Source organism: Passer domesticus, chromosome 18, assembly GCF_036417665.1.
Source record: "Passer domesticus isolate bPasDom1 chromosome 18, bPasDom1.hap1, whole genome shotgun sequence".
Lineage (NCBI taxonomy): Eukaryota > Metazoa > Chordata > Aves > Passeriformes > Passeridae > Passer > Passer domesticus.
The window spans coordinates 7,497,506-7,510,771 of record NC_087491.1 but is presented as its reverse complement, the minus strand read 5'-3'; the positions used below and the strand labels follow the sequence as shown (position 1 = coordinate 7,510,771).

At 45.8% G+C, this 13,266-nt stretch overlaps 1 protein-coding gene and 1 long non-coding RNA gene across 26 annotated transcripts in view; one reads left to right on the top strand and one right to left on the bottom strand.

Annotated features, from left to right (window-relative positions):
- Window positions 1-577: 577 nt before the first annotated feature.
- LOC135282960 (uncharacterized) lies at window positions 578-4,801 on the bottom strand. 4 transcript variants are annotated; one of them, XR_010348928.1, is made up of 3 exons: window positions 4,246-4,482; window positions 3,554-3,667; window positions 578-3,443 (listed from the first exon to the last, which is right to left on the bottom strand). It is a non-coding gene; the product is annotated as an uncharacterized LOC135282960 (long non-coding RNA). The 4 variants fall into 4 exon arrangements; XR_010348930.1 differs by lacking the exon at window positions 4,246-4,482 and adding an exon at window positions 4,491-4,801 and having other exon boundaries at window positions 578-3,667; XR_010348927.1 differs by having other exon boundaries at window positions 578-3,667.
- Window positions 4,802-4,820: 19 nt separating this feature from the next.
- Window positions 4,821-13,266, top strand: part of DNM1 (dynamin 1) — a 65,270-nt gene continuing 56,824 nt past the window's right edge. For 21 of the 22 annotated variants that reach the window (XR_010348922.1, XR_010348925.1, XR_010348923.1 and 18 more), the window contains exon 1: window positions 4,821-5,150. Coding sequence is in view for 12 of the 22 variants with exons in the window: in XM_064393241.1 (XP_064249311.1) it covers window positions 4,990-5,150 (161 nt within the window). In the remaining 10 variants the exon portion in view is untranslated. The remainder of the gene's footprint in view (window positions 5,151-13,266) is intronic. The other variant, XM_064393238.1, reaches the window with a different exon arrangement.

The following is a 13,266-nucleotide window of genomic DNA, read 5'->3' as shown; positions in this document are numbered from 1 at the left end:
CCTGCACGACACCTCTGTATGATTAGATCAGGGTTATGAAATCTGTTGGCAGATAAGAGGACAGAGCATATGAATGCTTTTTATTCAGGAGCTGGGTTGTATTATACAGCCAAGTTTTTGCTGGGCTATATGAATTTTTTCCAGGGACAGGATCAGGCATGCAGATAACCAGAGATTTCTAATTTCCAGCATATGACTGCACAGTGCAGTTTTATGTTTTAATTTTGGCTTTGAAAAAGACTTGGTATGCAACCCTTGGTGAAGCCACATCACTTTTGAAAACCCAAGTTTTCTCAGTGCCTATGACAGCATCAACATACTGCAGTGCCCACAATTTCCTCTGCAATCTGCAAGGATAGTGTGATTACTCATCCGTTTCACCAGGATATAACTAGTTCTCACCATCATGTATTTAAGCCTCACAAACTTCTTGGAGAAAAAGCATATGGAGCTTTGAAGTACTTTCTTCTCCTGGTTTGGGGGCCTAGCTATTGAGAGAATGGGTCAAGTTTCACTAGACATGCTCTTAACAGCTGATATTAGTTACTGGAATTACATGGTTTTCCATGTCTCTCTCATCTGGAGGATGACTGGATTCACACAACATTTCAAACCAAAATGATCTGTGAATTAAAGGATGTTTTTCCTCATTCTTTGTAATATAGTTCTAGAAACCTGTTCCTGGTATTTCTTGATGGGCAGGACAGGCCCACAAAGAGGTAAAGATAGTTTTTATATCCATTTTACCACATGGTCAATCAGCTCCTGTTAGTGATTTTCAGTCTCACAAGGTAAAATACATACCAGGAGCTATTTTATGACATCTCACTAGATGCAGAAAGCACAGAGAACTCAGCTTTGTTGCTCTTAAAATATTAATTTAAACTCACATCCTTGTGCAGATTCCATTCTTAATGGAGTATAACATTCAGCTTCTTTATTTCCTTATGTATACTCTGGCTTCTGGAGAGTCATATTAACAATAATACTGTCCTAGTGTCTTATACACCAGATTTACCTTCTTTTACCTCTTTTGGGGGGATTGCACACCAATTCAGCTTAAGCACAGAAGATGATGAAGCATTTTACTGTTATTCTACAAAGAAAAGCATTCTATTTGAAAACTCAAAAATTAAAGGCTGCTTTTCTTTCAAATAGCTTTTGCAGTTAATAGGAGCATTAGAAATCAACTTTTTTTCTCTGAGCAACTGATACCACAAAAGATGGATGATGTTTCTATGGTACCATTGCTACTGTAGTAGCACTTAAGTACCTATAAAATAAATACATAAGCATTTTCTATCTCTATAGGCAGCTTTAGATAGTTATGGAAATTTAAGAGGCTAATTTTAGTTAATATTTTTAACTGTTGATCAGCTGTATCATGTAGTATTAGTAAGGACAATGACAATACTAGGCCACTTTCTTTTTGGAACTTTTAACCTCTGCTTTTAAACATTCAATTTAAATTCTTACTCTGTTTATAACCATTTTTAGGAACTCAAAAGACCAGAATTATCCACTTCAAGACCCACAGTGAAATATTCTAAACATTCACACTATCTGGAGTCAGCAGAAACAGTTTGCAAGTAACTTAGAGATTCATAAGCTAATTGCATTCCACATTTTTGCCTCTTTTTTTCCTCTGAGGACTAGATATGTTATTTTTGCAAGGGCAAGGAATGAAGGACAGAATCCAGCTCTCAAATGTCTATTTCTAATTATGCTAACTAAACTGGGAGTCCTATTTGCATGAGGTGACAAAATCAGCATACACAACTGTGGTTATGTTGATAGCCATACATAGAAACACACATATGCTTGGCCACATGCATTTTTAGGGATTCATGTTAAAGTACATTCAGAAATATTTATAGCACCAGAGGGAGGGGGGAGGAAACCTTTCATCCCTCTTGTTTTTCTTTGCTCACATCTTCAGTTTTTCTACTAAGTTAAAAAAAAAAAAAAAGATTTTTCCTATTTATTCCAGTTACTGAAATACCTTTTGTTTTTCTTGCTCTGTCTGCTGCATGCTGCTGAGTAAGTCACAGGTATCACAGAATCAAAAGGTACGTTTGCTGAGAACATCCTTGCAACTCAGTTTGTGGCAGGAGAGAAAATGGAAGGCTCGAGGAGCGATTCCGAGTGCCTGCAGTTCTCTTTTTCATCAGCGGGAGGTGCAGGTTTGTAACGCTGCAGAACATCCAAGCCTCGCTGCCTGGGATGCTCGAGGTCAGACTCTGGGCTGAGCGGCTGCAGAAGCGTTCAGACTTCACACTGCAAATGAGTGCTTCAGGGTGACGCTGCAGGCACACACGGGAGATCATTTGCTTAGAAATATCTCTGCAGGACAAAGAAGCTGGAGCAGATTCTGTGCATCTCTGTTTTACGGTAATATTGATTCATGTAAAGGTCGCCAATATTTCTGCATGTTTTACCAATTCCATCATTCCCTTTATTCCTTTCTTGTGTACCTGGAGGGCACCCTATTAGCTCCCCTCATCCCTCCTGGCCAGTTTTGCCCTTTAAGATTTCAATTAGGCCAAACCCCCCAAAGGACCACGTTTCCTAAGAACTAAATATGAGTTTCACAGAAAAATGAAACTAGACAGCATAGGAAAGAACACCTGCAAAGAAGTCATGCATGAGCCTTTGTACTGTATGAGCTCCTTTACTGGCAACATAAATCCTACTTTTCCTTTCAGTCTTCAACATCAGCTGTTGATATACTGTATTTTCGATAGTCTTTCACAAACATTTCTCAAAGCCAATGGATTAGTTTCATTTTAGCTTTGCCAAAAAATGGTATAACCTGAATGATTATTTCTAGAGCCAACTCACCCAGAACAAAATACCTACTCAGAGTACATGGGGACAGAGCTAAGGAGCCAACCTGTGAGTGAAACCCAGACCCAAAGACTCCATAGGCTGCAACTGAACCAGAAATAAACACTTCTCGTGGGTCAGCAGGGACTGATAACCATCCCAGGTCCACAGATGTGGGGGGAAGCCCCAGGTGAGGCTGGTCAGGGCCACTGAGAGTTTTTAGTAGTGCTGGTAAAGTGTGTGAGGTGATTGCAGTGACGCAACTGGGCAATCTTTCTCTGTATTGCAGTTGGTGAAGTTACAACGAGCTCTGGGAAAAGTATGGTTTTCTTCTTATGGTTCCTCAAATAAAGCTTCAAAGACCCTCATGGTCTAAAGTTCCCTGAGCTTCAGCTCTGATCCAGGGAGGAAGGTGACATCATTATTTGAGCCTTTGATACTCTTCACTGCTCTTTTTGTGGTGACCTCTTACAAAGAGCAGCTATCCATAGCAGTTTTTTTTTCCAGAATCCTTCCACATAAATTATCCAAATGGCTGCAAGGATGCTCAAAGGCTTTTGTCCACAGTCCATATTGAATTTCTTAAGCTTATTTCTTCAGATTTACTGGGTAATTTGCTGAGAGGAAAAAATAGCATTGACAGCCCCCAAAACTGCCCACGTATGCCCTACAATGGTGTTACCCATACAGATGGAGCAGCTCCCTTCCCTTCCTTCAGTGTTCTTACCTGCACACTGCTGATGTGTTAGAGCATGGGGCAAATTCATCCCTCACCATGGTTGCCTCAGTTTCTCTGTGTGTCCATATAGGTATTTTTGCATGGGTTAAATTTGATGGACATCTGTGAAATATTCATTATAGTTATTGTAACTAAAAAGATGCTGTTTAAAACAAAACAGACAGCTCAAAATCTGTTGCAGTTTTTTCTATTTCTTTTCCCCCTCCACCCCCATCTCTCTCTGAGCTGTGAATAGGAGTCTTGGGTAGCACGAACTGAGAGGTGTTTGAAATGCAACATTCTCCATCCCTCTGAGTCATTGCTAGCCATCAGATGCTTTTTTGAACACTTGTTTTCATTGCTATACTTTGAAATCAAATATGGCCTCATGTTATATTCTTATTAAAAACTCATCCCTTTCTAAAAACCTAAAACCAAGCTGTTCCCTCTTCATTGCAGACAAGTCATTTTAATAACAAAATCTGGGTGCATAAAAATGAAGCACCTGTTTGTATTTCTCTAAAACAAGCCTGGCAACACATCCACTGTTTTACAGCTATAAACAGAAATGGATGCATTTTTCATCTGTGTTTGAATGAAGCAGGAGAATCACAGAATGGGTTGGAAAGAACCTTAAAAAACATCTTATTCTAGCCTCTTCTATAGAATGGGTTGGAAGGGACTTTAGAAAACATCCTGACCTCTGCCATCTTATTCTAGCTAGATGCTCAGAGAGTGGTAGCGTTTTTGCAAACCTCCAGTTTAATAATCCCAAGTGTTTCTTGTGTTCTGATGGTTTCACGGGTGCTGCCTTCCCACAGAGCGCTCCCAGCCCGTTCCCAGGCACTGTGACCAAACCGTGGCGCCGACTGAAGGGTGTGGCTGAGAGCATCAAACAGTGCAGGTGTAGCAACCAAGCCCCGTGGGCCCTCCGATCGCATCTCACCTGCTCGCTGCACGCTGCACAGCTGCAGGCAGCGGATGCCACAGGGGTGGTGGCACCGTGCCGGCGGTACGGGCTCACGGTCGGGCTCACCGGGCTGCGCATCCACACCGGCTGCGCCACGCAGGTGTGCCAACCTGCCGCACACAGACGCGGCCCCGCGGCAACCTGAACTGCTGTAGTTTTGGGAGCGAGCCCCGCTCCCAGGTCTCTGGGCACAGACACAGTGCCGTGCCATCCCGATCCCTGCCCCCGCGGCCCCTCACAGCCGCCGGACTACATCTCCCAGGATGCAGCGCGGCGCCGGTGCCTTTACCGCCCCCTGGTGGCAGCACGGGGCGCTCCACAGGCGCGGCGGGCGGGCTGAGGCGAGCGGAGCCCGGGCGGCGTCGAGCGGGGCGAGGGGCGCGGGCTGGAGCCGCTGCCCACCGGCCCCACAGCCGGGGAGGGCTGCGGGAAGGGCTAGTGCGAGCTCGCCTGTGCGAGGAGCCGCGCCGCAACCATGGGGAACCGCGGGATGGAGGATCTCATCCCGCTGGTCAACCGGCTGCAGGACGCCTTCGCCGCCATCGGGCAGAACGCCAACCTCGACCTGCCGCAGATCGCCGTGGTGGGGGGGCAGAGCGCCGGCAAGAGCTCCGTGTTGGAGAATTTCGTCGGGAGGTGAGCGGGGCTGTCCCCGGGGGCGCGGGCAGAGCTGCCGCATGGCCAGCGCGGTGCGGGGGCAGCGCGGTGCGGGAGCAGCGCGGGCAGGGGCTCCGCACGGGCAGCGCGGTGCGGGAACGGGCGCAGGGACAGCGCGGGCAGAGCCGCGGAGCGGGCAGAGCCGCGGAGCGGGCAGAGCCGCGGAGCGGGCAGAGCCGCGGAGCGGGCAGAGCCGCGGAGCGGGCAGAGCCGCGGAGCGGGCAGAGCCGCGGAGCGGGCAGAGCCGCCGCACGGGCACAGCGCGGAGTGGGCACAGCGCGGAGCGGGCGCATCGCAGCTCCTGTGCTCGGGCAGCGCTGCAGGACGCCCGGGCGCTGCGGTGCAGGGGTACGGGCAGGCAGGAGCGAGGAAGGGAGGGCTCCCCGCCTGGGGACGTTCCGCAGCGGGGTCCCCGCCGCTGCCGCACCTTGGCGGCCGGTGGGAGCCCCCCCTTGTCCTGGCTGTTACATAACGGAGGGGGCTGAAGTGGCCCTGGGGGCCGGCCGCATCCATCCCTGTCGGTGCGGGGCTCAGAGAGGGATGTTGTCGCTGCGGGGGGGTGATGCGGAGGGTGTTTAAGTTTAATCTGCTCCGTCCCCCTCCCCCAGGCCAGGCTCGCTGTCCTCCATAGCGGATGCCATGTCAGGAGCTGCGGGGAGGCTATAGGAAGGACGGGGTTATAGCTCTCCTGTATGCTCAAATCCCCGGGTGCTACCATTTTGTGACAGGCAATATACTGGTGCCTTCCCTTCATGTGACCTTCGCATTCATCATCTGCAACTTGAGTAAATTGCAGACCTCGCTGCTTGGGTATCTGCTCCAGTGCAGACACACAACACCTGGGCGGGGGGGGGGGATGTGTGTGTGTTCCTCACCTTTTTCCTGGCCTTATTAATTAATTGTATTCAGTTATATGTGGGTTTTAGTTATCAAGGTGTTTGTTTATGCTGTGAGGAGCACGCAGGTTTCTGGTGACTTGCCTTAAAAAAGCAGTGACTGCTGATACCTGGTCAGATGCTTGCGTGGGTTTTTCTCTTTCAGCAAACTGCATTTGTGACAACATCTATTGGATCTCATTTCCCTACCCCCACTTTTTCTTTTAAGCTGTTTGCTGTTGGATGGCTTATAGAGCTTTTCCACTGTCAGAAGGGTCTGTGGTGTGGATTAACTGCTTATTTAGCTGCAAGTAGCCTTAAATTCTAGACCTGTGCAAGGGTATCTTTGAGCAGTGAGTGCAGGGTGTGCTGGGTGTACTAGGAGGAAGGTACAGGGGTTGCATCTGGTACAAAGAAAACATGGTCAAAATAAAAATTTTTCTTCTCTGCCATAGATCAAAGAGTTTTGAAAAAAATAAGAATACAAAATTTAAAGAGTTTGGCATCTCTTCTAGCTAACTTCCAAAGGTCCATGCACTGTATGCCCCAGAGATGCTGGGATCATGCCAAGGGCAGGACATTGCAGAAACACATTCTGAGCCTCAGGTCATAGTCCAGGATCCACTTGTTTGTCCATAGTCACAGAAAAAAATAAGAGTTCCTGCCACCCAAATGAAAAACTGGAGCTGTAGCTTTCGAGGAAGGGGAAAATGGATCTTCTGAAATCTTTGAGCAAAATGGGTTCACCTGTTGGCTCTGCTGTTTTCATGCTTTCTAGGTACTGGCAGTCCAGCCTCATAAATCCATTTTAGAGGATCTGTGCAGGCAGTGCTGCAGTGGTGTTGTAGATAATGTAGGGCTGCTGGGCCAGAGGGGGATTTGTTGGAGGAAGGACAGTCTGTCTGTTGGGGTAAACTGCTCCTCTCCTTTAGACCAACCACACAAGAGGATTTACTGATCCTTGGTGCATCTCCACGGGCACCAATTTAGAACCAGGGATTTTATCTGCTTGGTGGAAAATAAATGAATTCAATTATCTTCTGTCTCTTTCTGATGACTCCTGTCACAGGAGAACTTATGACCTCACCGTGTCCCATCAGTTGTCTCTCTAGCAGCAAGTTATAGCACTGTGGCTTTTAGAAAATGAAATAATTAAGGGTCCCCTGAGCAGGAGCTGAGAGCTGTCTGTAGAAAAGCATTTAGAGGAAATAATTGGAGGGGAAATGGAAAATGTCAGTGTGAAGAGGTCTTTCTCCATTTGATACCCCTGAGTGCTGGCTAGTTTAGACTGGTAACTTGAGACCTCTTACCACAGAATGTATGTGTATATGCTGCAAATCCCAATCCTGTTAAAATAATGTTGGGGCCCTGCTGTAATGTATAGTCTCTTTTCTTTCTGTGTGGCTATTGGAAACCATGATAAGGAGCTATGGAAATAGTACCCAGAATGAGCATGGCTCTTCAGTGTAATTGTGATAAGGGCTGTTTTGTTGTCTGAACAGTCTAAGAAGAAATTGTGTGTAGACCTACTGTGTACAACTACAATTATTGCTGTGGTGTGGACATGACATATGTCAGTGCTCCAGCTTGATACCAGGATGGTGGTGCAGCTATTGCTCAGCAGCTGCTCGCTGCACAGGGAATGTGAGTGCTGATGAGTTTCTCTCTGAGTGGATGGAAATCTGTGCAAGAACAAATGCTGCTGTGGTTGGTACTGGCTGATGGGCATGATGCAGACACTTCAGAATAGGGGCTGGGAGCCCCAGCAGGGCTGGTTTCCCTGCTCAGGACCCGTGGGGCTCCTTTCAAATTGTCATCAATCACGTTTCCCTAACAGGACAGCACACTTGCCCCCTGCCAGACCTGTTTTGTGGCTGTGCAGGGCTTCGGTCCAGGGCTGCTGCAGTCCCACACTCAGTGGAAATCTACAAGCAGGGAGGAGTGATACTGCCTGCAATGAATGTTTGGTTACATGTCTTACAAACAAATATTTTTCTCCTCCTGAATTCGATGGCTTAGTAGTTGCTGCTAATTGCGTTTCCAGTGACACTTACTCTGCTGTTAACAGATTATCCAACAGTGCAGAGCTTGTATTTATAATACCAGATGTCAGTGTGGCTGCTATGTGTGCTTTTGCTGCTGGAGTCTCAGCGTGGTGGCTCGGATACCGGCTGGTGGTGATAAAATTGCTGAAGAAACAAGAAGCCACGTAGAAGCCAGACAGGTGACACGTCTGTCCACAGACTGGTTTGTCCCGGGCCCCAGAACTGGAAGGAAGGTTAACTGGGTGAGCTCCAGGCATTTCCTGTTGGTGTGGTTATGAGCTTGTAGGATAACTCAGGTTGGAAGGGACCTCAGTGATCATTTAGTCCGTTCTTAAGGTGTTGTTACTTCCCTGCAGCCTCCTTTTCTAAATAAATATGTCTTGGAGCAGGCAACTGTACCAGCAAAATTGGTCTGATAAAAAGAACAAAGCATGTGGTATGTGCTAATTTGACTGAAGAGCCCAAATGACTGAGGAGGTTGTACGAGACAGCCCACAAGGCTGTTTGTATAATCATCCATGTTCGTGCCACTCTTACTTTACCATGTGAAAATAACAAATATGCTTTCTTTAAGTCCTGTGATCTCAGAGCACTGTTACACAAATCTTTGGGTTTCTGGGAGTATTACTGTTACCTGTGCTTTACAAACAGGAGAACAGAAAGCACTGGGCTGTGTTCAGCTGGATCCTGGAATGGCTGTGCCTGGTGGTGGTGTCTGATCCGAGGCAGGGTGCTGCTCAGCCCTGCTCAGCTGCATTGCTCTTCTTGGGGAAAACAAGGCACCTCTGACTTCTCCAGAACAGATGGTTTCAGGGGGCTGCTGAGGAGGCAGTGACTAAGGGCTGGGAACAGTGGGTGGAAGGACTTGAATGGAGATGAACCATCTTGTTTATCATCAAGGGACCTTCGCAGTGCCAAACTTGAGCAAAGTGAATCAGTGTTTACTTGACCCCAGACCTGAGCTGGAATCTGGTACCCCATAAGCATCGTCTCTTGGAAGCTGTGCACCCAAACTAGGGGTACTTAGCAGTCTGTCACCAGGCTCTGATGGTATATACTGAATTCCCTGATGTTTGTGTGTTGCCTGGAAGGAATCAGGAGACAGGTGGGGCCTAAACTCAACCATGCTGGGCTAACCTTGCCTCTCCTAACACGATGAAATTTCCACATGGGTAGAAGAGCAGGGAAAATGCAGCACTGCAATGCCTGTGGCAGTCAAAAGGCTAAATACTCATTAGGCATAGCTGCAGTAATTGCTGTGACAAAATCAGGCACGGGCCTGGCAGCAAGTGGCTCTTTGCCTTTCAATGTCCCATACTGGTGATGCAAGGCTAGATCCTGAAGCCACAGGGTTTAGTTTGGCTTCAGGTATAACTCTGAGGAGCAACTTAATACCTTCCACAACCATTTAGAGATAAATACACCCCCAAGATATGATGAGGTAATGCCCTCCTTGATAACTTTGCTTAATATGGAAAGCTTCCCCAGCAAAATACCTTCAGAGACCAACAGCAGTGTTTAGCAGCTATGTAGAAGTGAAGGATCCTAAAGGGATGCATAAAGAGATCCAGATACTTGGCCTGTTCCTGCAGGAAAACTGTTTTGTTGATGGTCTTTGCACTTTTAAGTTGTTGAGGCTTCTGCTGCAGCGTGTGGTTTATGAGCTTGAGTGTTGAGGACTGAGTGTTCAAATCTTGTAAAATAGCTACATCATGTATAGGTTGGGGATGTCTGTTGTACTGGGCAATGCTGAGCATCACTGCAGTACTCCAGGAGCAGATTTAAATTTAAACAAGAAGATACATTCGTGACATGTGCTTTGGCCACAAAAGAGGTTCTTAAGAGTGATTCATCAAAATTTTTGAGGGTTCTGATTTGAGATGTGTGCTGGCAGAGAGATGATTAATTGCAAATCACGGACCTTTAATTGTTGTATGATAAATACATCTGTGAGCCAGTCAAATCCTATTGTCTGTTTGCAGCTTAAAAACACAGGCACTGCTTGTGAACTGATTTATTTAGGGTTGCAGTGGATGGTGCAAGAGCCAGGAGTAGGATTCTGCTGCTTAAGAGAAATAAACTGTGGTCAGATAAGTCCTTCAAATGGCAGCCAGTCTTTGGTCTCCAGTGAAGAAAATACCAATTTTCATTTTGGATTAATTGGGGAAGGAGGAAAATTTGGAGCATTGGGGGTAATGTGTTAGAGCAGACCCCAAGATAAAATAATTTAAGAGAAATCCGTAGAGGTCTGAGCAAACACTTGTGGGAGGAGGAGTGCTAGAAGAAGATGCATAATTAAATTAAAACATAACATAACATGGATGGCTGTGAGGGAAAACCCCGTGAATCTCAATGTTCATAGATGCAGCAGCAGTGTCTGCCTGTGTTTGTTGTCAACTTGTTTCAACCCCAGTCCTGTCAGGGTTGGCTCAAATAAGTGCAAGTCTAATATTTTTTCTACTTCTTGCAGCAGTACATGTTCTCTGCAGATCTTTCTAGCTGTATCTTTCAGCTTAACTCTTTAGTGATGATCTCCTGCTTCTGGTAACTGCCCACTAGCTTTATATTCTCTGGAAGAAGGGATCTTTAAGGCATGTCTCAGATCATATCAGAATGTACCTAGGGAAAGGAAAGCAGCTGCAGTCCAGTGGGGAAGCTGGTGCTCAGTGTGGTGCAGGTTGGTGTTTGGACCTACTGGTGCATGAAAATGCCAGGTTGCCTTGTCATTGCTGGAATTCATCACCTGATAGCTGACAGCAGGGATGCTGCATTTCCTTGTGGGCTCTTCCTTGTTAGCATGATAATCCTCAAGTTGAGGGTCTTAGAACATCTTGAGGTTTTTTGTTTAGTTCTTACTGTACTTTGAGATAAGTACATGTGGAATTTTTTGTTTCCTCAGTAAACAGAATGCAGTGATACAAGACAGTAAAGAGGGAACAGAACCAGTGGGAAAAGGAGTCTGAAGTTCCCAAAAGCTGAACTGTCAGGTGTTTCTGTTTTTTAAAACTTGGTGCTTATCACACAGTCAAAAAACCTTAATAAAACCAGGCAAAGCAAAGATGACCTACTGTTTTTAAAGGCTACTGATTGTTTTCAGAAGCCATTCAATATCTATCTGGGAATACTGAGCCAAGTCCTTGACCCTGACTTTTCCAGATGCTCAGAGCAGGCAGAACCCTGCTTGACTTAAATAGAAGGAGTGGGAGTCTGTCTGCAACACCTCCTATCTGAGGCAGCTTCTGAAAATGTTATTCTAAGGCAGGAAGTTAATCCCCTTCCTGATCTGGTGAATTCCTGAATGTCCCTACTTTGTACTCCAGGTTTAGGACTGTCTGTACAAGAGTGAGTAAAAATTCTGAATAAGATTTTTTTAAGATGGAGGAGAAGTGGAAGCAGCTTACAACTTAGCATAAGTTAATCAAGAAAACAGTTCTTGCTGTGTTCTAGCTGCTGGGGTGAAACTTACTATGATGCCTTGAGCAGTGAATTTATTGGACAAGAACAAACCCATGTGTGCTCCACCCGTGTGAGCCTGTACTTAGTTTTTTGTTTCAGGCAGTGCACGAGTAGCAAAACCAGAAGAGTTAGTGGAGGGGTGGCAGGCAGTCATCTAGAAGCATATGGTGTTCAGCCTATGTGCCCAATGTAAAATTGGTTTTGAGGCGGCGTCTGTGAAAGGAGATTTACTGATAATGTGCAGGGTAAACCTACTTCCTTGATATGCCACTAAAAAAACCACCCCAAAAACTTTGGGTGTAATACTTTCCTCCTTCTTGGACTCACAGATCTGTAACCATATGAGTCAGAGTACTGCTAGTTGGGAGGAGAGATGAAATTAAATCTGGTCCAAAAAAAACCAAACCCCAAACCCAGAAGTCTAGTCATGCATGGTGGGAAAAATAGCTTACTAGTGGGACAATTTCTCATTCTGCTTGAAGTTTTCTCTTCCTGGTCTCTGAGCTGGTTTTGCACATTCTGATAGAGTGGAATCTCATGGTTAAGGAATATTGTCTCTTATTATAGGCAAATGGGCATGTTCAGCCTTGAGGTATAATTCTGTTCTTTGCTCTGAAGCTAAATTCTTAGTGATTAATTTTATACCTTTTTCTCCATCCTTAAAGGCTGTTGGTGTCTCCCATGACATGTAGGTGTATATCATTAATGGACACTTGAACTAACACTGGAAAAGGTTAAGCATAAAGGGATAAACTGTTTTTATTAATAAATGAAAACTCTGTAAAGATGGCACTGCACTGTCTGTCTGAGCCCTTGCAAAGGCTTGCCTTCTATCTAGAAGTGTTGTGCCAGGAACTTAAACTCTTCATGCAGGTTGCTTTGCTCATTATTTTGCAGGTTACTTAGGTCTGCTCTGCAGAGGTTGGGTCTGGTGCAGCCACCTTTGGCTGCTGGCATAGATCAGGTGCAGAATTTGAGGAGTGAGGGTGTTCTTAGAAAGCACTGGAGATGAGAGGCTGTCCTAGATGGCCAGGTAGCACTTGGATTTGTGAGCATGAGCATGGTCTTGCAGGGCAGGGATGGGTAGCACAGCTCTACAGAGGAGTGAGCCCAGGTTTTTGTACCTTGGGACTTTCAATGCTTGCATGTGCTGGTCAGGTTTGGAGGTGGTCAGCCTGCAAGGAGGTACTGATTCTGGAAAAACTGCAAAAAGTTATTTCTCTTAATTTACATTTATCTGTGATCCATCTAAAGCACACATCATGCCTATTTTGGGGTGACTTGATAGAGTTTAGTAATACAAACTAGATGTGTTGCTCAGAACTAACTACTATAGATAATGGGTTAGCTACAAAGAGAGGGCTGAGAACATTCAGTGTTTACTGACGAGCAGGCAAGACTGCATCAAAACACTGATAGGCAACTGAGGGCACAATTTAAAGTTAGATATTTAAACATTTATTCCAGGTGACTTACTGATACTTTGTAGTTAGGTCCAGCTTTGTTTTCAAAGTCCATTAGTGAATATTTTAATAGCAGTTGAATATAAAGTGGCTCCACAGTTTTCTTAAGCTGTCTTATGTAGGTGGGCAGACAGGACAATTAAGTTGCTGGCGTTTGCTTCTTTTGTGACCTTCAGGTTTGTCACAGCTCTGAGCCTGGTGCTGACTGTAGTGGATAACGGCTTTGCTTTCCTTCAAGACACAGTGCAGGAATAAT